This window comes from Canis lupus, chromosome 20 (genome assembly GCF_011100685.1).
Source record: "Canis lupus familiaris isolate Mischka breed German Shepherd chromosome 20, alternate assembly UU_Cfam_GSD_1.0, whole genome shotgun sequence".
Lineage (NCBI taxonomy): Eukaryota > Metazoa > Chordata > Mammalia > Carnivora > Canidae > Canis > Canis lupus.
The window spans coordinates 39,010,154-39,035,897 of NC_049241.1; the positions used below are offsets into that span (position 1 = coordinate 39,010,154).

The 25,744-nt window shown below is 37.7% G+C and overlaps 1 protein-coding gene and 1 pseudogene across 8 annotated transcripts in view; one reads left to right on the top strand and one right to left on the bottom strand.

Moving 5' to 3' along the window:
- DOCK3 (dedicator of cytokinesis 3) overlaps positions 1–25,744 on the bottom strand; it is a 504,793-nt gene that overhangs the window by 403,034 nt on the left and 76,015 nt on the right. For all 8 annotated transcript variants that reach the window (XM_038566321.1, XM_038566316.1, XM_038566315.1 and 5 more), the window contains exon 2: positions 23,608–23,691. In XM_038566321.1, coding sequence (XP_038422249.1) covers positions 23,608–23,691 — 84 coding nt within the window. The remainder of the gene's footprint in view (positions 1–23,607; positions 23,692–25,744) is intronic.
- On the top strand, positions 10,771–11,500 carry LOC100687728 (annotated as a pseudogene).

The window sequence follows — 25,744 nt, forward strand, 5'->3', positions numbered from 1 at the left end:
TCGACATTTAATAGTGAAGCTTGCAAATTCCAAAGATAAAGAGAAGATACTTAAAGCAGCAAGAGACAAGAAATCCCTGACTTTATGGGGAGGAGTATTAGGGTAACAGCAGACCTCTCCACAGAGACCTGGCAAGCCAGAAAGGGCTGGCAGGATATATTCAGGGTCCTAAATGAGAAGAACATGCAACCAAGAATACTTTATCCAGCAAGGCTCTCATTCAAAATGGAAGGAGAGATAAAGAGCTTCCAAGACAGGCAGGAACTGAAAGAATATGTGTGTGACCTCCAAACCAGCTCTGCAAGAAATTTTAAGGGGGACTCTTAAAATTCCCCTTTAAGAAGAAGTTCAGTGGAACATTCCACAAAAACAAGGACTGAATAGATATCATGATGACACTAAACTCATATATCTCAATAGTAACTCTGAATGTGAACGGGCTTAATGACCCCATCAAAAGGCGTAGGGTTTCAGACTGGATAAAAAAAAAACCCGTCTATTTGCTGTCTACAAGAGACTCATTTTAGACAGAAGGACACCTACAGCCTGAAAATAAAAGGTTGGAGAACCATTTACCATTCGAATGGTCCTCAAAAGAAAGCAGGGGTAGCCATCCTTATATCAGATAAACTAAAATTTACCCCGAAGACTGTAGTGAGAGATGAAGAGGGACACTATCTCATACTTAAAGGATCTATTCAACAAGAGGACTTAACAATCCTCAATATATATGCCCCAAATGTGGGAGCTGCCAAATATATAAATCAATTATTAACCAAAGCGAAGAAATACTTAGATAATAATACACTTATACTTGGTGACTTCAATCTAGCTCTTTCTATACTCGATAGGTCTTCTAAGCACAACATCTCCAAAGAAACGAGAGCTTTAAATGATACACTGGACCAGATGGATTTCACAGATATCTACAGAACCTTACATCCAAACTCAACTAAATACACATTCTTCTCAAGTGCACATGGACCTTTCTCCAGAATAGACCACATATTGGGTCACAAATCGGCTCTGAACCAATACCAAAAGATTGGGATCGTCCCCTGCACATCCTCAGACCATAATGCCTTGAAATTAGAACTAAATCACAAGAAGAAGTTTGGAAGGACCTCAAACACGTGGAGGTTAAGGACCATCCTGCTAAAAGATGAAAGGGTCAACCAGGAAATTAAGGAAGAATTAAAAAGATTCATGGAAACTAATGAGAATGAAGATACAACCGTTCAAAATCTTTGGGATGCAGCAAAAGCAGTCCTAATGGGGAAATACATCGCAATACAAGCATCCATTCAAAAACTGGAAAGAACTCAAATACAAAAGCTAACCTTACACATAAAGGAGCTAGAGAAAAAGCAGCAAATAGATCCTACACTCAGCAGAAGAGAGTTAATTAAGATTCGAGCAGAACTCAACGAAATCAAGACCAGAAGAACTGTGGAACAGATCAACAGAACCAGGAGTTGGTTCTTTGAAAGAATTAATAAGATAGATAAACCATTAGCCAGCCTTATTAAAAAGAAGAGAGAGAAGACTCAAATTAATAAAATCATGAATGAGAAAGGAGAGATCACTACCAACATCAAGGAAATACAAACGATTTTAAAAACATATTATGAACAGCTATACACCAATAAATTAGGCAATCTAAAAGAAATGGATGCATTCCTGGAGAGCCACAAACTACCAAAACTGGAACAGGAAGAAATAGAAAACCTGAACAGGCCAATAACCAGGGAGGAAATTGAAGCAGTCATCAAAAACCTCCCAAGACACAAGAATCCAGGGCCAGATGGCTTCCCAGGGGAATTTTATCAAACGTTTAAAGAAGAAACCATACCTATTCTCCTAAAGCTGTTTGGAAAGATAGAAAGAGATGGAGTACTTCCAAATTCGTTCTATGAGGCCAGCATCACTTTAATTCCAAAACCAGACAAAGACCTCACCAAAAAGGAGAATTACAGACCAATATCCCTGATGAACATGGATGCAAAAATTCTCAACAAGATATGAGCCAATAGGATCCAACAGTACATTAAGAAAATTATTCACCTATGACCAAGTAGGATTTATCCCTGGGACACAAGGCTGGTTCAACACCCGTAAAACAATCAATGTGATTCATCATATCAGCAAGAGAAAAACCAAGAACCATATGATCCTCTCATTAGATGCAGAGAAAGCATTTGACAAAGTACAGCATCCATTTCTGATCAAAACTCTTCAGAGTGTAGGGATAGAGGGAACATTCCTCAACATCTCAAAAGCCATCTATGAAAAGCCCACAGCAAATATCATTCTCAATGGGGAAGCACTGGGAGCCTTTCCCCTAAAATCAGGAACAAGACAGGGATGTCCACTCTCACCACTGCTATTCAACACAGTACTGGAAGTCCTAGCCTCAGCAATCAGACAACAAAAAGACATTAAAGGCATTCAAATTGGCAAAGAAGAAGTCAAACTCTCCCTCTTCGCCGATGACATGATACTCTACATAGAAAACCCAAATGTCTCCACCCCAAGATTGCTAGCACTCATACAGCAATTCGGTAGCGTGGCAGGATACAAAATCAATGCCCAGAAATCAGTGGCATTTCTATACACTAACAATGAGACTGAAGAAAGAGAAATTAAGGAGTCAATCCCATTTACAATTGCACCCAAAAGCATAAGATACCTAGGAATAAACCTAACCAAAGATGTAAAGGATCTATACCCTCAAAACTATAGAACACTTCTGAAAGAAATTGAGGAAGACACAAAGAGATGGAAAAATATTCCATGCTCATGGATTGGCAGAATTAATATTGTGAAAATGTCAATGTTACCCAGGGCAATATACACGTTTAATGCAATCCCTATCAAAATACCATGGACTTTCTTCAGAGAGTTAGAACAAATTATTTTAATATTTGTATGGAATCAGAAAAGACCCCGAATAGCCAGCGGAATTTTAAAAAAGAAAACCGTATCTGGGGGCATCACAATGCCAGATTTCAGGTTGTACTACAAACCTGTGGTCATCAAGACAGTGTGGTACTGGCACAAAAACAGACACATATATCAGTGGAACAGAATAGAGAACCCAGAAGTGGACCCTGAACTTTATGGTCAACTAATATTCAGTAAAGGAGGAAAGACTATCCATTGGAAGAAAGACAGTCTCTTCAATAAATGGTGCTGGGAAAACTGGACATCCACATGCAGAAGAATGAAACTAGACCACTCTCTTTCACCATACACAAAGATAAACTCAAAATGGATGAAAGATCTAAATGTGAGACAAGATTCCATCAAAATCCTAGAGAAGAACACAGGCAACACCCTTTTTGAACTCGGCCACAGTAACTTCTTGCAAGATACATCCACAAAGGCAAAAGAAACAAAAGCAAAAATGAACTATTGGGACTTCATCAAGATAAGAAGCTTTTGCACAGCAAAGGATACAGTCAACAAAACTAAAAGACAACCTACAGAATGGGAGAAGATATTTGCAAATGACATATCAGATAAAGGGCTAGTTTCCAAGATCTATAAAGAACTTATTAAACTCAACACCAAAGAAACAAACAATCCAATCATGAAATGGGCAAAAGACATGAAGAGAAATCTCACAGAGGAAGACATAGACATGGCCAACACGCACATGAGAAAATGCTCTGCATCACTTGCCATCAGGGAAATACAAATCAAAACCACAATGAGATACCACCTCATACCAGTGAGAATGGGGAAAATTAACAAGGCAGGAAACAACAAATGTTGGAGAGGATGCGGAGAAAAGGGAACCCTCTTACACTGTTGGAGGGAATGTGAACTGGTGCAGCCACTCTGGAAAACTGTGTGGAGGTTCCTCAAAGAGTTAAAAATAGACCTGCCCTACGACCCAGCAATTGCACTGTTGGGGATTTACCCCAAAGATACAAATGCAATGAAACGCCGGGACACCTGCACCCCGATGTTTATAGCAGCAATGGCCACGATAGCCAAACTGTGGAAGGAGCCTTCGGTGTCCAACGAAAGAGGAATGGATAAAGAAGATGTGGTTTATGTATACAATGGAATATTACTCAGCTATTAGAAATGACAAATACCCACCATTTGCTTCAACGTGGATGGAACTGGAGGGTATTATGCTGAGTGAAGTCAGTCAGTCGGAGAAGGACAAACATTATATGTTCTCATTCATTTGGGGAATATAAATAATAGTGAAAGGGAATATAAGGGAAGGGAGAAGAAATGTGTGGGAAATATCAGAAAGGGAGACAGAACGTAAAGACTGCTAACTCTGGGAAACGAACTAGGGGTGGTAGAAGGGGAGGAGGGCAGGGGGTGGGAGTGAATGGGTGACGGGCACTGGGGGTTATTCTGTATGTTAGTAAATTGAACACCAATAAAAAATAAATTAAAAAAAAAAGAAAAAGAAAAAATGGAAAACCTGAACAGACCAATAACCAGCAAGGAAATTGAAGCAGTAATCAAAAACCTCCCAACAAACAAGAGTCCAGAGCCAGATGGTCTCCCACCAGAATTCTACCAAACACTTAAAGAAGAAATAATACCTATTCTACTGAAGCTGTTTCAAAAAATAGAAATGGATGGAAAACTTCCAAACTCGTTCTGAGGCCAGCATCATTACCTTGACCCCAAAACCAAAGACTTCATCACAAAGGAGAATCACAGACCAGTATCACTGATGAACATGGATGTCAAAATACTCATCAAGAGACTAGCCAGTAGGATCCAATAGTACATTAACAGGATTATTCACCATGACCAAGTGGGATTCATTCCTGGCTGCAAGGGTGGATCAACATTTGCAAATCAATTGTGATAGATCACATTAAGAAAAGAAATGACAAGAACCACATGATCTTCTCAATTGATGTAGAAAAAGCATCTGACAAAATACAGCATCCTTTCTTGATTAAAAACTCTCCACAGTGTAGGGATAGAGGGAACATATCTCAATATCATAAAATCTATATATGAAAAGCCCACAGCCAATATTATTCTCAGTGGGGGAAAACAGATCTTTTTCCCTAAGATCAGAAATACAACATGGATATCTACTCTCACCACTGTTGTTCAACATAGTACTAGAAGTCCTAGCCTCAATAATCAGACAACAAAAAGAAAGAAAGGCATTCAAACTGGCAAAGTAGTAGTCAAACTCTCACTCTTTGCAGATGACATGATATTGTATGTGAAAAACCCTAAAGACTCCATCCAAAAATTGCCAGAACTCATATAGGAATTCAGCAATGTGGCAGGATACAAAATAAATGCACAGAAGTCAGTTGCATTTCTATATACTAACAATGAGATTGAAGAAAAAGAAATTAAGGAATTAATCCCATTTATAATTGCACCAAAAACCATACGATACCTAGAATAAACCAAAGCGGTACCTTTACCTCTGTACTCTAAAAACCATAGAACACTTATGAAAAAAATTGAGAAAGATGCAAAGAAATGGAAAAACATTCCATCCTAATAGACTGGGAGAACAAATCCTGTTAAAATGTCTATGCTACCCAGAACAATCCACACATTCAATACAATCCCTATCAAAATACCACTGACATTGTTCACAGAGCTGGAACAAATAATCCTAAAATTTGTATGGAACCAAAATAGAAGAGGAATGTTGAAAAAGAAAACCAAAGCTGGGGTACCAGAATTCCAGACTTCAACCTCTATTACAAAACTGTGATCATCAAGACAGCATGTACTGGCACAAAAACAGACATACAGATAAATGAAACAAAATGGAGAACCCAGATATGGACCCTCAACTCTACGGTCAACTAATCTTTGACAAAGCAAGAAAGAACATCCAATGGAAAAGAGAGTTTCTTCAACAAATGGTGTTGGGAAAACTAGATAGCCACATGCAGAAAAATGAAACTGGACCATTTTCTTATACACAAAAATTCAAAACAGAGGAAAGACCTAAATGTAAGACAGGAATCCATCAAAATCCTAGAGGAGAACACAGGCAGCAACCCCTTTGACCTTGGCCATAGCCACTTCTTTTAGACACATTTCTAAAGGCAAGGGAAACAAAAACAAAAATGAACTACTGGGAAAATACATGTAGTATATTCTCCTATTCAATTCAAAGTTTGGCTGGATTTTGATAAAAATTCTAGGTTATAAATCATTTTCCATCAACATTTTGAAGACATCACTCCGCTGTCTCCCACAGTTAAAGTCCAGTCCTTTGTATACACCATGCTCTTTTCTATCTCTGAGTGATAGCTGAATCTTCTTGGTCTCAATACTCTGAAATTTCACAATGATATGGCTCTATTTTCATCCATTTGTGTTAGGTATTTGCTGGGTCCTTTCAATATGAAAAGCCATGTCCTCCCATTCCGGAAAATTTTCCTGAATTATTTCATAGCCAATTTCTTTCCCTCAGTTTCTTTCCTCTATGTTTTTCTGAATCTCCACCAACTGATGTCCTCTTAAAGCCGACTTTGCATTGTCCTATCTTCTCTAATCTTCTATGACTTGTATTTTTTTTATTTTCCAACCCTTCTACTGAGATTTTCCATTCCTGCTATCATGTTTTTTAATTTCCAAGAACTCCTCTCTGTTGTCTAATGTTCCTTTTTAATAGTATCCTGTTCTAGTTTCATGAATGCAATGTCTTCTTTTATCTCTGAGGAAATCATTCACAAGGCTTGTTTTCTAAGTTTTCTCCAACCTATGTAGTCTCCTTCCCATGAGTTTCTTTTTCTTTTCTTTCTTCTTTTTTTGGAGGAAAGGAGAAGAGCCATTGTTCATATTAAAGGCATCCTCAAATACCTGGTATCATTGGTTGTCTGCTCATATTTAAAAGAAAGGAAATCAAAAGTATATTATAAGCTCTAAATGCATGGGTGAATGAATCTTGCTGACCTTATGATTCACTGTTTAGAGATCTCACTACCATTTGTTGTGAAAACCCTGATATCAGAGTATCAACTGGGGTCTAGTCAGGAGACAAAAACCAATCTTTCAAACAAAAAAAATGTATTATTAAAAAACCATTAATAGGTAAAAGATGGTAAATGACTAAAATATAAACGAGAACTCTAAGATATAACCAAGGTAGCAACTATGAAAAGATATTGCCATCTTTACAGCTAAGAGAAAAGTAAACAAGAAACACAGCTTAGTAACTTACAGAACAGGTCTCAAAAAGCGAAGATACTGATCTTTGATGAAATGGTGGGCCACCGCAGAAACATGCTATTCTGCTACAGTGGTAATTGCTGGAGGCCACTCACCAAAACCAAGACTGCTACTTGCCATGAAGAATAGTGTAGAGACCAACTGCCTGAAGAGCAGTTAACTACAGGGATAAAATAAAAACAGGAAGAACCAAGTCCGTTCATCACCCAAGCAAGTAGTCTCCCTACAGTACCTCTTTATTGGCAAAATCTAACAAATATTCAGCTGGCAAAGAAGAAATGTGGTTTGCAGAGTCTCCAGCTTTAGCATCACAAAAAAAGGGCTAAGAAGGGCAGGTTCAGAATTCAGAGACAATAAGTCAATAACTGGCACAATCAATATTTCTAAGTCCCTCATCTTGCCCTACCTATTCAGACTGTCCCCAAAGAGTCTTCTAATCTTTTGTTTTGGAAGGTAAAGGTCTGACTTCCAGTATTTCCAGAGCCAGGTGGGAGATGAAGGCTAGAAGTTTCTGTATTCAGTATGCACATTGTCACAATCCCCAGTTTTCAATACAAAGCCTATCTCCTATGGAACTGTGAAGTCTCCCAACCCACATATGCTCTATTTATCCTCTAACAAAAATAAACCTCAAAACTTCTACCAGGATGGGGCACCTGGGTGGCTCACTTAATTAAGTGACTGACTTTGGTTTCAGCTCAGGTCATAATCTCAGGGTCATAAGATCAAGCCCCGTGTTGGGCTTTGTACTTAATACTGAGTCTGCTTTGGGCTCTCTCTCCCTCTCCCTTTGCGCCTCTCTCTCTCAAATAAATAAACAAACAAACAAACTACCTTGTACCAGGATAAGAGAGGAGCTGCCACCAAATGAAATGAAGGGAGAAGAAGAGCTATATAATTTCATGCTCATTTCCAAAATTCCTGTCTTTCAATTCCTGTCTTTTAAGGATCTGCAGTATAAAGAAGGTTGGTTCCCAGCTTTTTTCTACTACATGCCTGGGATTCAGTTACCTTTTGGTGGGTAAAACCATAGTTTCCACTCTTCCAATGCCTTGCCAACTTTGCCTATTCTTGTGGGTGCACTGCAATTTTAAACCTCTATACTTTCATTCTGTAGTATTTCAGAAAAAAGTAAAATCAAATACGAATATTCAATACTCCATCATAACCCAAAAGTTCCCAAACATTCTTTCAATATGGTAGCAAATTTTCATCCTTTTGGGAGTTTGTAAAATTATTTTGAGGGGCATTCCAAATAATTTTTGAAAAAAAAAAGCTCAATATTACTAGAATTAATTATATAATCTACCATTGTGACTTCTCTAAACATAACATTCATCTAGATGTATATGCCGTAACATTTATTTTTACACTGTTTGTAAATTTATGGTCACATTTAATAATAAATGAAAGAATGATTAAAAAGAATTTTTAAAAGGCAGGCAATTTTTAAAAGAATTTTAAAAGTCTTTTAAAAAGACCTGGGGTGCCTGGGTGGTGCAATCAGTTAAGCATCCATCCAACTCTCTTGGTTTCAGCTCAGGTCATGACCTCATGGTCCTGAGATCAACCCCCACAGTGGGCTCCATGCTCAGTGTAGAGTCTGCTTGTGACTCCCTCTCTCCCTCTCCCTCAACTCTTCCACACCACACTCTCTAATAAGTAAAAATAAATATTTAAAAAAAAATGAATACCTGACAGAGGTCACCTGGGTGGCTCAGTTGAATATCTACCTTCTACTTAGGTGGTGACCCTGGGGTCCTGGGATTGAGCCCCATGTCAGCAGGGAGCCTGCCTCTCCCTCTCCCTCTGCCCTTCCCCCCCTGCTCATGCTCACATACTCTCTCTCTCTCTCTCTCTCTCTCTCAGATAAATAAATAAAACCTTTAAAAAAAAAAAGACCTGGGGATCCCTGGGTGGCGCAGTGGTTTGGCGCCTGCCTTTGGCCCAGGGCATGATCCTGGAGACCCGGGATCGAATCCCACATCGGGCTCCCGGTGCATGGAGCCTGCTTCTCCCTCTGCCTGTGTCTCTGCCTCTCTCTCTCTCTGTGACTATCATAAATAAATAAATAAAAATTAAAAAAAAAATTTAAAAAAAAAAAAAAAAAAGACCTGGCACAAAAAGGGATAAAGATGGTATACAAAGATGCATGATCTGTTCTCAGTCCTAGTAGCAGCACCCAAAGTGTAATAGAAAAATTGAGAGGAATACCATCCAGCATATCTGAACATACCTGTGCTTTTCCTGCGAGAAGCCCAAACTTCACCTATCAGCCTAAAATGTCTATGGAAAAAATAGCTATTTTGAATATCTTACAGAGCGGAACGTAAGGCATCACAAAGTCATGCTGTTATAAATCATCCACAACAGAACTAGAAGTAGAACCCTGGTCTCCCAAGATCCATTCCATTTATCCTATTCACAAAACCAATGGTGTATCCTGATGAAGGTATACTAGGAAACAGCAGTGAATAGGTAGGAAATGAGAGTACAAAGAGAAGAGAGAACAGTTTAAGATGCCTGGGCCACTCATCAAAGGTCTCATGAGACTTAGATTATCAGCATCATTCTGAACCCCTGACAAATCTGATTTCAAGTATAAATACAAAACTACAAAAAAAATTTACAATCCTCCTCTGCACCACAAACCCAATGGAGGCAAACACATCTCTATTTAAACTTCAAATCCTGAGGCTTCTTTTTTATAACCCAAAATATATTAGTAACTTAACAAACTCTCATACAATACTCCACAAATGAAAACCTTCCTAACTTCTATTGTTCAAACGTCCAAAAACAGAAAGCCTCATAAACACACCTGTTAAGTGTTTATTTGTTCACTTATGAAAGTAACCTATTTCAAATAGTAACCTTTACTATTTGAAAGTAAAGAAACAGCAAGCCCTACACAACTCAATAGACTTTAGAAGTGAATCTCAAGAAATAGTTTTTCCAAAACTAGAGTCTCAATGAGTTCCAAATAGCTTACTCAGAGCAGACAAGCAGAATCCTTTCTGCCACATACTACCTATCTTCTCTTCACTCTCATAAGGTTCAGTTTCCTCAAATAAATATGGAGGCAGTAATGTTTCACAGGTCACATTAAGTATTAGCTGAAATAATGAATGTATAATATCTACCACTATTGCCCAGAACATGGTAGAGAGCAAATGATTATTATGAAACTCTTAATTACTTTTAAACATTAACTTAAGTTGCAAACATAATTAAAAATCTTCCAAAGGCATTTAAAAGTAATAGTTAAGAGTTCAGAGTTATATTATATAAACGTACACTAAGTACCGTGATTTGAAATTCTGTGACAAATACATAAATCATACATAAATCATTTCTTAAAGTGAACAGAAATAGTCTTTATAGTCACAAGGAGACTTATCAGAAAGATGCAAATTTTCTTATCCATAAAATTTCTTTAAAACTTAAAGTTTTTATTTTTTTCAAGTTTTTATCTAAATTCTAGTTAACAGGTTCAGTTGGATCCTGGCGGCAGCTGCAGCGGCTCTCATCTCTTCTGACCCGTTTTGCTATCTCCCTTTCACTTCCGGAAACATGGCCTCTGGCGTGGCGGTTTCTGATGCTGTCAGAAGTGTTCAATGACATGAAGGTGCGTAAGTCTTCAACACCAGAGGAGGTGAAGAAGCGCAAGAAGGCAGTTCTTTTCTGCCTGAGCGAGGACAAGAAGAACATCATCCTCGAGGAGGGCAAGGAGATCCTGGTAGGTGACGTGGGCCAGACTGTAGACGACCCCTACACCACCTTTGTCAAGATGCTACCAGACAAGGACTGCCACTATGCCCTCTATGATGCAACCTATGAGAGCAAGAAGGAGGACCTGGTGTTTATCTTCTGGGCACCTGAGTCTGCACCCCTTAAGAGCAAAATGATTTATGTCAGCTCCAAGGATGCCATCAAGAAAAAGCTGACCGGGATCAAGCATGAGTTACAAGCAAACTGCTACAAGGAGGTCAAGGACCGCTGCACCCTGGCAGAGAAACTGGGGGGGGCAGTGCCATCATCTCTCTGGAGGGCAAGCCTTTGTGAGCCCCCTCCAGCCCCCTGCCTGGAGTATCTGGCAGCCCCAGACCTGCCCATGGGGGTTGCAGGCTGCCCCCTTCCTGCCAGACCAGAGGGGCTGGGGGGATCCCAGCAGGGGGAGGGCAATCTCTTCACCCCAGTTGCCAAACAGCCCCCTCACCCTCTGGATCTTCCTCCTCCCTCTATCCCTGACGGTTCTGGCTTTCCCAAACCATTTTTGATCTTCTGATTCCTTTTGGGTTGAAGCAGACCAAGTTCCCCCCAGGCACCCCAGTTTGGGGGGGGGGCTGTATTATTTTTTAACGACGCCCCAGCTCCTCACCTGTTTCTCCCTTTTCCCATGCTGCCAACTTTTTTTTTTAATTTTTATTTATTTATGATAGTCACAGAGAGAGAGAGAGAGAGAGAGAGAGAGAGAGAGGCAGAGACATAGAGGGAGAAGCAGGCTCCATGCGCTGGGAGCCAGACGTGGGATTCGATCCCGGGTCTCCAGGATCGCGCCCTGGGCCAAAGGCAGGCGCCAAACCGCTGCGCCACCCAGGGATCCCGCTGCCAACTTCTAACCGCAATAGTGACTCTGTGCTTGTCTGTTTAGTTCTGTTTATAAATGGAATGTTGTGGAGATGACCCTTCCTTGCGCCACCTGGTTCCCCTCCCCTTTTCCCCTGTCTTGGCACTCATGGAAACAGGACCAGTAAGGGACCTTCAATTAAAAAAAACCAACAACACACACAAAATAAATAAATAAATAAATAAATAAATAAATAAATAAATAAATAAATAAATAAAATAAATTCTAGTTAACATATAATGTAATTTTGGTTTCAGAAGTAGAATTTAGTGATTTAATATTTACATATAATATCCAGAGCTCATCACAAGTGCCCTCTTTAATACCCATCACCATTTACCCCATTCCCCTGCCCACCTCCCCTCCAGCAACCCTCAGTTTGTTCTCTATAGTTAAGAATCTCTTATGATTTGCCTCCTTCTTTTTTTTCCTTCTTTCCCCTTTGTTCTTTGTTTTGTTTCTTAAATTCCACATTTGAGTGAACCTTTCTCTGACTTATTTCTCTTAGCATTATATTCTCTAACTCCATCCGCATCATTACAAATGGCAAGATTTCATTCTTTTTGATGGCTGAGTAATATTTGATTTTATACAGATATCACATCTTTATTCATCAGTTGATGGACATTTGGGCTCTTCCCATATTTTGGCTATTGTTGATAATGTTGCTATAAACATTGGGGTGCATGTGCCCCTTCAAATAAGTGTATTTGTATCCTTTGGGTAAATACCTAGTAGTGCAATTGCTGGGTCATAGGTAGTTCTGTTTTTGTTTTGTTTTGTTTTTAAAAGATAAACATTTTATTTCAATAGCTTCACCAAAAATGTTATTCCTCCTTTTTGTTTTTGTCTTTTTTTTTTCAAAGATTGTATTTATTTATTCATGAGAGACACACAGAGAGAGGCAGAGACATAGGCAGACGGAGAAGCAGGGAGCCTGATGTGGGACTCAATCCCAGGATCCCAGGATCATGACCTGAGCCGAAGGCAGATGCTCAACTGCTGAGCTCCCCAGGTGTCCGGTAGTTCTGTTTTTAACTTTTTGAGGAACCTCCATATTTTCCAAAATGGCTACACCAGTTGGCATTCCCACCAACAATTTAAGAGGATTTACATTTCTCCACATCCTCACCAACATCTTTTATTTCCTGACTTGCTAATTTTAGCCATTCTGATGAGTGTGAGGTAGCATCTCAGTATAGTTTTGATTTGTATTTCCCTAATGATGAGTGATGCTGAACATCTTTTCATGTGTCTTTTAGTCTTCTGTATATCTTCTTTGGAAAAATGTCTATTTGTGTCCATTTCTTTTTTTTTTTTTTTTAATTTTTTTTTTTTTTTTTTTTTATGATAGTCACAGAGAGAGAGAGAGAGGCAGAGACACAGGCAGAGGGAGAAGCAGGCTCCATGCACCGGGAGCCCGACGTGGGATTCGATCCCGGGTCTCCAGGATCGCGCCCTGGGCCAAAGACAGGCGCTAAACCGCTGCGCCACCCAGGGATCCCAATTTGTGTCCATTTCTTAACTGGATTATTTATTTTGGGGAGTGTTGAGTGTGTTATGTGGACAGCAACATGTAGAAGAATGAAACTGGACCACTTTCTTATACCATACACAAAATAAATTCAAAATGGATGAAAGACTTAAATGTGAGACAAGAAGCCATCAAAATCCTAGATGAGAACACAGGCAGCAACCTCTCTGACCTAGGCCTAGCAACTTCTTACTAGACACATCTCTGGAGGCAAGGGAAACAAAAGCAAAAATGAACTGTTAGAACTTCATCATTCTGCACAGTGTAGGAAACAATCAACAAAACTAAAAGGCAACCTACGGAATGGGCAAAGATATTTGCAAATGACATTATAGATAAAGGGTTAGTATTTAAAAGCTTAAGTTTTTAAATGCCATTAGAAAGTGGAAGCAAATACTAATCCAAAAAAGTACAATAGAAACTAATAAAGATGGTACCTAAACTTGGAGTCTCTTTATTTATTACATAATTTTTCAACAATACCTTCTTTCATTTCTATATATATAGATATAGATATAGATATAGATATATAGATATATATAGATATATATATATCAAAGTTTACACTGGTTTGCAGATGCTGATACTGACTCTTAGTCTGAATATTATAGAAAGGCAAGATAAGAAAAGGAAAACCAGGGGCAGCCCAGGTGGCTCAGCAGTTTAGCGCCGCCTTCAGTCCAGGCATGATCCTGGAGACCCGGGATGGAGTTCCACGTTGGGCTCCCTGCACGGAGCCTGCTTCTCCCTCTGCCTATGTCTGTCTGTCTGTCTCTCTCTCTATCCCTCATGAATAAATAAAATCTTTAAAAAAAAAAAAAAAAAGAAAAGGGGGATCCCTGGGTGGCACAGCAGTTTAGCGCCTGCCTTTGGCCCAGGGCACGATCCTGGAGACCCGGGATCGAATCCCACGTCAGGCTCCTGGTGTATGGAGCCTGCTTCTCCCTCTGCCTATGTCTCTGCCTCTCTCTCTCTCTGTGTGTGTGACTATCATAAATAAATAAAAAATAAAAAATAAAAAAAAGGAAATGGGTGATAAGTTTTAAAAAAAAAAGAAAAGGAAAACCAAATATTAAGCAAATGAAAAGTTGATACAAAATAGTCTTACTGGTTGGAATATGCATGAATCAAAAATTAGAAGAGGAAATCAGGAGATTTCTAGATGACTTATACTGGCTCACCTTGCCTATTCACTGATAGATTCACCTTGAGCAACATGAATACTGAATTAATTATTTCTTTTCTCCCTCTGCAAACAAAATAACTATTGTACATTTGGATTCATTCTAATCACAGAGAAACTAAAGAATTAATAAATATTTACATTACTTAGATCCCTTGGAATAAAAGATTATTTTTAAACTTTTTTTACAAGTTGCTTTTTCACACACTTTAAAAAAGAAACCTGTTATTAAATATATATTATATATATATTATCGTATCTATAATATAATTTAAGAAAAAAATCAGATGTACACTCTCCAGCTTGGTAGTGGAAATTTTCTTACAGAAAAGCCAGCATCAACTTTAGGACTAAGGACAGCACAGGAATAGGCAGATAAGTCAAATCAGACTAAGACAATAAGAAAGGGGACAGAAGACAGAAATGTTCAAAGTAAAATGGAAGAAGGAATTGAGTGAGAAACCCATAGTAGGAATACCTACAAGACCCAAAGTCAAAGCACCCTATGGATCATGAATCTAGACAGTAAAACAAGGTATGAATAAGATGGCTTTGGAGAGCTATACGGGTAACAAATCAGCAAACAGACACAATGGGGATAAGTGACATGAGTCTTCCAGCACAAAGCATATGTCATAAGCAATAAATACTATCTCGGGAAGTATTCTCTAAGGAAGCCAGAGAATTTTACTACACACTGTCATTTATAAACATGAGCCCAGCAAGTGAATTTAAGTGGAATTCCTGGCTTGGAGGGAATGTAATAAAGACAGAGTACCTGCTTGAATTGGCTCTTGAAACAATTAGAATCTGGTATTATTTATGACAGGGAAAATGATGTTAACTAACCAACCAAAATCCAGTCTGAGGCCACCTGACTGCTCTCACAAAATAACTTCTAAATCAAAATTCTAAATTTAAATTCTAAGCCAAAACACAATGAGGTATTACCTCACATCTGTTAGGATCACTATCATCAAAAATACAAGAGATAACAAATGCTGACAAGGATGTAGAGAAAAGGAAACCCTGGTGCACTGTTAATGGAAATGTAAATTGGTACAGCTACTACAGAAAACAGTATGGAAGTTCCTCAAAAACTTAAAACTAGATTCTTTTTTCCATTGTTCATTGTAGCATTATTCACAACAGCTAAGACAAAGAAACCTAAGTGTCTATCAGTGGATGAATGGATAAAGAAAAGGTGATATGGGGATCCCTGGGTGGCGCAGCGGTTTGGCGCCTGCCTTTGGCCCAGGGCGCGATCCTGGAGACCCGGGATCGAATCCCACATCAGGCTCCCGGTGCATGGAGCCTGCTTCTCCCTCTGCCTGTGTCTCTGCCTCTCTCTCTCTCTCTCTCTGTGACTATCATAAATAAATAAAAATTAAAAAAAAAAAAAAAAAAGAAAAGGTGATGTGTGTGTGTGTATTTTATTTATTTATTTATTTAAATTATATACTTGTTAAATATATATGTCAAATATTAATTCTAGAAACCAAATAGTAATACAAGATACAGTGATAATATACTATATATGTATCAGCCATGAATTAATCATAGTAATAAAAACAAATACTAGGGATCCCTGGGTGGCGCAGCGGTTTAGCGCCTGCCTTTGGCCCAGGGCGCAATCCTGGAGACCCAGGATCGAATCCCACATCGGGCTCCCGGTGCATGGAGCCTGCTTCTCCCTCTGCCTGTGTCTCTGCCTCTCTTGCTCTCTCTGTGTGACTATCATAAATAAATAAAAATTTAAAAAAAAAAAAAAATACTAATTTAACTAACAGGATGATAAGTATATTGGAAGAATGTAAGAAGCATGTTTGTATATGTTTGGGATGGGAAAGGAGAACAGGGCTAAAATCTTATCTTCCACTGCAGAGTAAATACATAAGAATAAAATGGAAAAAATTAGGGGCGTCTGGGTGGCTCAGTCGGCTAAACATCTGCTTCTGGCTCAGGTCATGACCCCAGGACCCTGGGATTGAGCCATGCATGCATCAGACTTCCTGCTCTATGGGAAGTCTGCTTCTCCCTCTCTCTGACCCTCCCCACTGCTTGTGCTCTTGCTTTGTCTCTCTCAAATAAATAATCTTTTTTAAAAATTTGAAAAAATTAAGAAATAGAAATATAAACAAGTTATTTTTCATGTTGTTTTCTTTATTATTTTATTGCCTTTTTTTTTTTTACATTTTTCCAGCTTTACTGAGCTGTAATTAACATATAACTGTGTAAGTTTAAGGTGTACAACATTACACCTTTGATACACTTTGATTTGATACACATATATACTGGAAAATTATTACCTCCATAGAGCAGCTAGCTAACCCTTCCATCAAGTTACATAATTAGCATTTCCTTTTGTAGCGATGTTTGAGATCTACTCTTAGCAACTTTAAAATATATATTACAGAATTATTAACTATAATCATCATGCTATATGTTAGATCCCAAAATTTATTTTCTTTGGTAGACATTTAGGATGTTATCAATTTTTTGCTCCTACACACAATGCTGTAGGTGTCTTCATATGCACATTTGCAGAAGTTTCTCCAGACTAATACATTCAAATATTTCCTACCATGGCCTAGATTTAGAAATAGATTTTGTATCATAATCCCATACACATGAAATTGAAGCAAATCTCACAAAGAAAAAAATCTATGATGCTACATGCAATTATGCCACCTACCAATTGACTACCCCTCAGGACCAATCTACCCTTGTCTATCCTGCTTTTTAATTCTGGAATTAAGTTCTATGATGGTTAATCCTATGTGTTACTCTGGCTGCACTACCTGCGTGCCCAGACACTGTTAAATATTATTCTGGGTGTGTATATGAGAGTTTCTGGATCATATTGACATTTTTTATTGGTAAACTGAGTAATAAAACAGATTGTCTTCCCCAATATGAGTGAGGCTCATCTCATCCAATTTACTGAAGGCTTGAATACTACAAATAGGTGGAATAAGAGAGATTTCACTTTCTTTGCCCGTTTTCAAGCTAGGACACTGGCCTCCTCCTGCCTTCAGGTTTGTACTCCAACTGAAACTTACACCATCAGCTCTCCGGGTTCTCAGGCCTTCTGACTCTGACTAGAACATTGGTTCACTTAAGTCTGTAGCCTGCCAACTCTAGATCCTGGGACTTCTTAGCCTCTATAACCATACAAACCAATTCCTTGTAATAAATTTATACATATGCTTATATATCTCCTACTGGTTTTTCTGGCAATCCTAGACTAATATAGAGCCTATCAACATTTCTTCTTTGCAAACTCACCCACATTAGGCTTTGTCAATAGAGTACTCATGTGACACGGCAAGCCCATAGCAGAAAGGAGTTTCCCTTCTTGGTTCCAGTGCACTCTTTTATTGTCAGCACCCTAGCCAGATGACCGGCATGTTGGAGGCCCAGCAGTGCTTATCTCAGCCACCTCCACAGACAAGCTATGGCTCTTAGGCTCTGGCATCTGAGGAACTGCACTTATGGACCAGCTCTGGCTCACTCATACCATTCCATAAGTTTTACTGCTACCCAGCAGGTTGTTGCTATTGGCCAGCTCTAACCCATGCCCTCCGGCAAGTTTCTTGACCACTGACAGGCCACATGTTCCTATGGCAGCCATGGCCTTTCCAAAAGGATCTGAATCTTTGCCTTGAGACAGGAGAGTGTTCTTTTAAATTAATTCCTTGCTTACTGACTTTTCCTCAGTAGTCACTGACTTTGGCACCTGTTACTTCTATAAATTTTTAATGTTTTTTTACCCCTTTTAGTAATTACTTTTTACCAGTTAACATTTATATTAAATATTCCCTATTCAAATTATTACTGTAAATAGATCATAACTGATATAGCAAAATATTCCTGATATTTTTTATTAATGTTGATAGTGAGCACTAAATGAAATTTGTAATCCACTAATGATTTGATGAGGATAGCTTTAAAAACACTTCTTTAAGGTATACACTTAGCCATTTAAATGCTAAATCATAGGATATGCACATCTAACATCACAAGATATCCCCATTATCCTCCATATAAGAATTCCCACTGAAAAATATCTGGGTCAACATCTGGATAGATCAGACTAATTTTATTCTCAAACTAGTATGTATAGACTTGTTCATCACTCTGATTGTAGCTTGCTATTCTTTGTTGACAAGACTGAGCATTTCTATGGAGTCCATAGTCATATTTTTGTTCATTTTTCTATTCACTTGTTATTTATTAGCATTGGTTTACATGAGTTCTTTTATATTATCCTTGTCATTTATATCGCAAAAAATTCCAGTTTGTAACTTGGTTTTTCATTAATCCATTTCATTGATGCATAATTTACATACAATATCATGCACAGACTGTGAATGTACCATTCTATAAGCTTTAACAAGTGTAATACACACATAACCCAGATTTCATCAAGACACGGAACTCTTCAATCATCCTGAAAGTTCCTTCATGCCTCTTTCCAGTCAATACTCTCCTAGGCAACCACTATTCTATCATCACAGATTTATAGTATTGCTTGTTCTTGAATTTCATAGAAGTTGAATCATAGAGAATGTAATTTTTCATATCTGGTTCATTTGTTCAATGTATTTTTAGATATAACCATGTTGTTGCATCTTTATACTTCTCATAAAATTTACCAAGTCCTTTTATTTTTTAAATTTTTTACTGGTATGTAACATTCATAAATGTGAAAATCATTAGTCTACAGCTAAGTAAACTTGCAAAGAATATACAACTGTATGTCCACCACTCAGATAAGTAAAATAATAGCAGCATCCCAAATGCCACTCCTGTCTCTTTCAGTCATTAACATGCACACACTCTTAAATTGAAAGTGATACAGAAAGGAAAATGGATTGCTACTACAAATAACAATATCACAGATATAACTGTAGCAAAAGAAGCCAGATATAAGGGTGGTTATTTCAATATTCCGACAAATATCACCAGCTATATTAGTTTTACCTGATTCAGTACTTTATGTGTACAGGACCATAACGGCACGAACACTTACATCTGACTTCAATCAAGAGTGTATCTGTGAAACTGTGGAAGGAGCCTTGGTGTCCATCGAAAGATGAATGGATAAAGAAGATGTGGTTTATGTATACAATGGAATATTACTCAGCCATTAGAAACGACAAATACCCACCATTTGCTTCAACGTGGATGGAACTGGAGGGTATTATGCTGAGTGAAGTCAATCGGAGGAGGACAAAAATTATATGGTCTCATTCATTTGGGGAATATAAAAAATAGTGAAAGGGAGTAAAGGGGAAAGGAGAAAAAGTAAGTGGGAAATATCAGAAAGGGAGACAGAACATGAAAGACTCCTAACTCTGGGAAACAAACTAGGGGTGGTGGAAGGGGAGGTGGGCGGGGGGTGGGGGTGACTAGGTGGTGGGCACTGAGGTGGGCACTTGACAAGATGAGTACTGGGTGTTATTCTGTATGTTGACAAATTGAACACCAATAAAAAATAAATTTATTGAAAAAAAAAGAGTGTATCTGTGAGACTCATCTGTAATGCTGTACGTAATAATTCATTCACTTCCTTTTTGTGTCACATTCAATTGTATGAATATACCATCCTGCTGTTGATGAACATATATTTTTTCCAGGTTGGTTTGCAACAATTATGAATAAAGTGATCACTAACATCTTATACATGTATTTTGCTGTTGGATTTATACCTATGAATAGATATGTTAGATCATCAGGTATATGTACATTCAACTTTAGTTAATAATGCCAAATACTTTTCCAAACTGGTTACCCCATTTCCTCTCCCACCAGCAGTGTATGAAAGTAACAGTTGTTCTACACCTTACCAGCAGTTTAGTATTGCCAAAGTTTTGAATTTTAGTCATTCCAGTGGCTGTGTTGTGGTATCTCATTGTGGTTTTAATTTGTATTTCCCTGCTGAATGAAATTAAATACCTTTCCAAACTTTTTTTTTTAAGATTTTATTTATTTATTCATGAGAAACACAGAGAGAGAGAGGCAGAGACACAGGCAGAGGGAGAAGCAGGCTCTCCAAGGGAGCCGGATAAGGGACTCCATCCCCCGACCCAGGATCACGGCCTGAGCCAAAGGCAGACCTCAACCGCTGAGCCACCCAGGTGTCCCATCACCTTTCCAAATGTTTATGAGCCACTGGAATATGTTTTGTGAGGAGCCTAATCAAGCCTTCTGCTCGTTTCTATTGGAATATCTTATTTTTGATTTGTAATAGTTTAGATACTTTAAATACAAGTCCTTTGTGAAACATCTCTCTCGCCGTGACTTGCCTTTTTTCTCTCCTTCATGATGTCTTTTGAAAAGCAAAATTGAAAAGGTCAAGAAGAGTATTTTCCTATATCTCCTTCAAGGTACATTATGGTTTTACATTTCACATTTAGGTCTACCATCCATCTTAAAATGGTGTTTGGGACAAATGCTATGAGGTAGAGATCACAATTCATTGCTTTCGATATTGACACAATAACACTTACTGAATGTGCTATCATTTTTTATTCCAGGTGGTCCCGTATCATCTCTTGCAAAGGATATCATTTCCCCAGTGCACTGCAACTTTCACTTTTTTCATGTATCACTGATGATGATATACATGATGGTATGTTTCTGGCCCCTCTATTCTGTTTCATTTATTCTGTCTTTGCCCCAAAACCACAATGTCTTCATTTATAATAAGTCTTCATATCTGGTTGTATAAACCTTTCACTTTCTTGCCTTCTTCATGATTGTGTTGGCTATTTGTTACCTTTTGCATTTTCAAACGAATGATGGAATCGGCTGTTCAATATCCATAGGAAAAAAAAGAAAAAACCTGATGGATTTTGTTGGGATTGTATTAAACAAAGATCAATCTGGGAAGAACTGACATCTTTATGACAGTAAGTCTGTCAATCTAAATATGGTATATGTTTCCACTTATTTAGATTTTCCTTAATTTCTATCAACAATGTTTTTGTAGCTTTTAATGTAGATGTCTTGCATTTTTTATTAGATTTACTTCTAGGCATTTGATGTTTGTGATACTATATAAATAACCTTATTTCTTTAATTCTTTTTCTAGTACTTAGTTGCAAATAGATATAAAATAATGTATATTTAATATATTGATATTGTACCCATCATATTTTTAAGTTCCCATATTTATCCCCAGAGTTTTTTTAACAGAAACTATTGGATGTTCATATACACAATCATGTACAAATGATAGTTTCAATCTTATCTCTCCATTCTTTACGTATCTTATTTTTCTTACCACACTAGCTGGTACTGCCAGTATAATGTTCAACATATACAATGATACCAAGTCTCCTTGTCTCATTTTCAGATCTCAATGAGAAATCTTTCAATATTTTATAAATGAATAATGGTATTTGCTATAGACTTTTTATTAGACATCCTTTACCAGATTAAGAAAAATCCCTTCTATTATTTTGCCTAGAGATTTTATCATGAAAGGGTACTGATTTATATTTGTTTTAAGAAAATGTTAAATGACTGCTGCACAAGAGCTCCCTTTCCAGAAAAGTGCACTCCCAAATTTACATATTCCTGGGTCATGGTAGGTTATACTTACTTCCATATCCACCTTAACAGTAGGCAACTGGATCAGAGCTCCATTTACATGGCATTGTCTCCCCTATCCCCATGCTCATATAGCAACATTTCCATTCTGTTATGTAATTTTTATACATTTATTTTTTTATTGGTGTTCAATTTGCCAACATATAGAATAACACTCAGAGCTCATCCCGTCAAGTGTCCACCTCAGTGCCCGTCACCCAGTCACCCCCACACACCCCCACCTCCCCTTCCACCACCCCTAGTTCATTTCCAGAGTTAGGAGTCTTTCATGTTCTGTCTCCCTTTCTGATACCTCCCACTCATTTTTTTCTCCTTTCCCCTTTATTCCCTTTCACTATTTTTTATATTGCCCAAATGAATGAGACCATATAATTTTTGTCCTTCTCCGACTGACTTATTTCACTCAGCATAATACCCTCCAGTTCCATCCACGTTGAAGCAAATGGTGGGTATTTGTCGTTTCTAATGGCTGAGTAATATTCCATTGTATACATAAACCACATCTTCTTTATCCATTCATCTTTGGCCACAGTAACTTCTTACAAGATACATCCATTCTGTTATATAATTTGAGATGGCTTCTAGTCCTGCTGAACTGCCAGCCTAGGCTGCCCAGATACCCATGGTATCAATTTTGGTTTTGTCAATACTCTGATTTTATGTGATTTCTCCCTAACTTAATTTTTCCTATGTATCTTGTTGATCTGAGTGCATGATTTTTTTTTAAAGATTTATTTATTTTAGAGATGGAGAGAGAGTGAAGGGGAGGGGCAAAGAGTGAGGGAGAAAGAATCTTAAGTAGATTCTGTGCTGAGCCCAGAGCCCAACACAGGGATCAATCCCACAACCCTGAGATCACAACCTGAGCTGAGTCCAATAGTCAGATGCTTAACCAACTGCGCCACCCAGGTGCCCCTGAGTGCATGATTTTGAAAAATGTTACATTTTTATGTTATGTTTATGTTACATTGTTATGTCAATAATACATAGATGTTATGGCAGAAATAACTATATACATCACAGAAGAGGCTAATAGTCAAGCCAAACTTCATTTGAGCATATTTACTGCCTTGTTTTAATTATAACCGATCACATCCAGTCAAACAGAAACACACAAATGAACTAATTACAATTCAATTCTATTCAAATGCAGCTAAGCATGGGTGGAAGATTATTTGATTATAAAATTAATCATTTAACATAGTATGTAAAAATTACGTTCTGAGGGCCAACATTGAGTTATTTAATTGTTGCTATTAGATTAGAACCAAAATAGCCTACATTTATGATAAACATAGATTAGGAAGGATTTTATAACAATATATCATAATGTGGTCAATTATGCTTTCAAAATGATTGTTTATAATCTAAGATTACACAATAAATGTATATAATACTACCCAAAATTATCACTAATTGTGTACTATATAGGTCCATACTTACCTTCACATTTTTCAAGAATCTGAACTGTTTCTCCTATTTCTAAGACCAACCCTTGAGGGACAGATCCTCGAAAGCTGCATATCACTAGGAAAACAAAGGTAAACACACCAATTAGCATTTTTAAATACTGAGACAAGGTCAGTGTCACAGAAAATAATTACTAATTTTTCTTAAATACATACTTTCCCTTCTTCACTAATTCATCTTTCAAATACATAAGCTCCCTTCAATTCAGTCTATATTTTGAATAGTAATATAAAGTAGCTCAGTATATTGAAGGACATTTTAGCAAAATTACCCCATACCACACATGTGTATAAAAATGCTTCTGTAAGCAGAGTCTTTCTTTCCCTCAGCATAACTTGTGTTCACCTGTCCTTTTGGGGCAAATATGCTTCAATTATTTTTTTTTCCTATGTACATATATATATAGATTTATTTATAAAACCGGCCCCCCACCCCTGTTACAATTATTTAAAAAGAAATTAACACTGGAGGCTTCTTATCTAATATAAACAGTTTTATATTATATTTGATTATGATTATAAAGATGATTATACTTTGAGAAACAAAGTCCCCATAATAAAAATATAAACAAAAATTTTTGCATCCATGTTCATCAGGGATATTGGTCTGTAATCCACGAAGGCAAAAGAAACAAAAGCAAAAATGAACTATTGGGACTTCATCAAGATAAGAAGCTTTTGCACAGCAAAGGATACAGTCAACAAAACTAAAAGACAGCCTACAGAATGGGAGAAGATATTTGCAAATGACATATCAGATAAAGGGCTAGTTTCCAAGATCTATAAAGAACTTATTAAACTCAACACCAAAGAAACAAACAATCCAATCATGAAATGGGCAAAAGACATGAAGAGAAATCTCACAGAGGAAGACATAGACATGGCCAACACGCACATGAGAAAATGCTCTGCATCACTTGCCATCAGGGAAATACAAATCAAAACCACAATGAGATACCACCTCATACCAGTGAGAATGGGGAAAATTAACAAGGCAGGAAACAACAAATGTTGGAGAGGATGCGGAGAAAAGGGAACCCTCTTACACTGTTGGAGGGAATGTGAACTGGTGCAGCCACTCTGGAAAACTGTGTGGAGGTTCCTCAAAGAGTTAAAAATAGACCTGCCCTATGACCCAGCAATTGCACTGTTGGGGATTTACCCCAAAGATACAAATGCAATGAAACGCCGGGACACCTGCACCCCGATGTTTATAGCAGCAATGGCCACGATAGCCAAACTGTGGAAGGAGCCTCGGTGTCCAACGAAAGAGGAATGGATAAAGAAGATGTGGTTTATATATACAATGGAATATTACTCAGCTATTAGAAATGACAAATACCCACCATTTGCTTCAACGTGGATGGAACTGGAGGGTATTATGCTGAGTGAAGTAAGTCAGTCGAAGAAGGACAAACATTATATGTTCTCATTCATTTGGGGAATATAAATAATAGTGAAAGGGAATATAAGGGAAGGGAGAAGAAATGTGTGGGAAATATCAGAAAGGGAGACAGAACGTAAAGACTGCTAACTCTGGGAAACGAACTAGGGGTGGTAGAAGGGGAGGAGGGCGGGGGGTGGGAGTGAATGGGTGACGGGCACTGGGGGTTATTCTGTATGTTAGTAAATAGAACACCAATAAAAAATAAATTAAAAAATATATATATAAACAAAAATTAATGAAATAAACAGCAAATGTACAAGAGAAAATCTATAGTATCAATCAAAATTCCGTATTTATTGCAGCATTATTTACAATAGCCAAGGTATAGAAGCAACTCAACTGTCAATTCATAGATGAGTAAAGAATATGTAGTGTATATGTATATACATGCATGTATATATGTAGTATGTCTGTATATATACATACACACAATGGAATATTACTCAACCATAAAAAAGATTGAAATCTTGCCATTTGTAACAACATGGATGGATCCAAAGGGTATAATGCTAAATGAGATAAGTCAGTCCAGAAAGATAATGCCATATAATTTCAATCATATGTGGAATTTAGGAAACAAAACAAAGAAAGAAAAAAAAGATAAACAAAAAAGAAGAGACTCATGAATACAGAGAACTGCTGGTTGCCAAAGGGGAGGAGATGG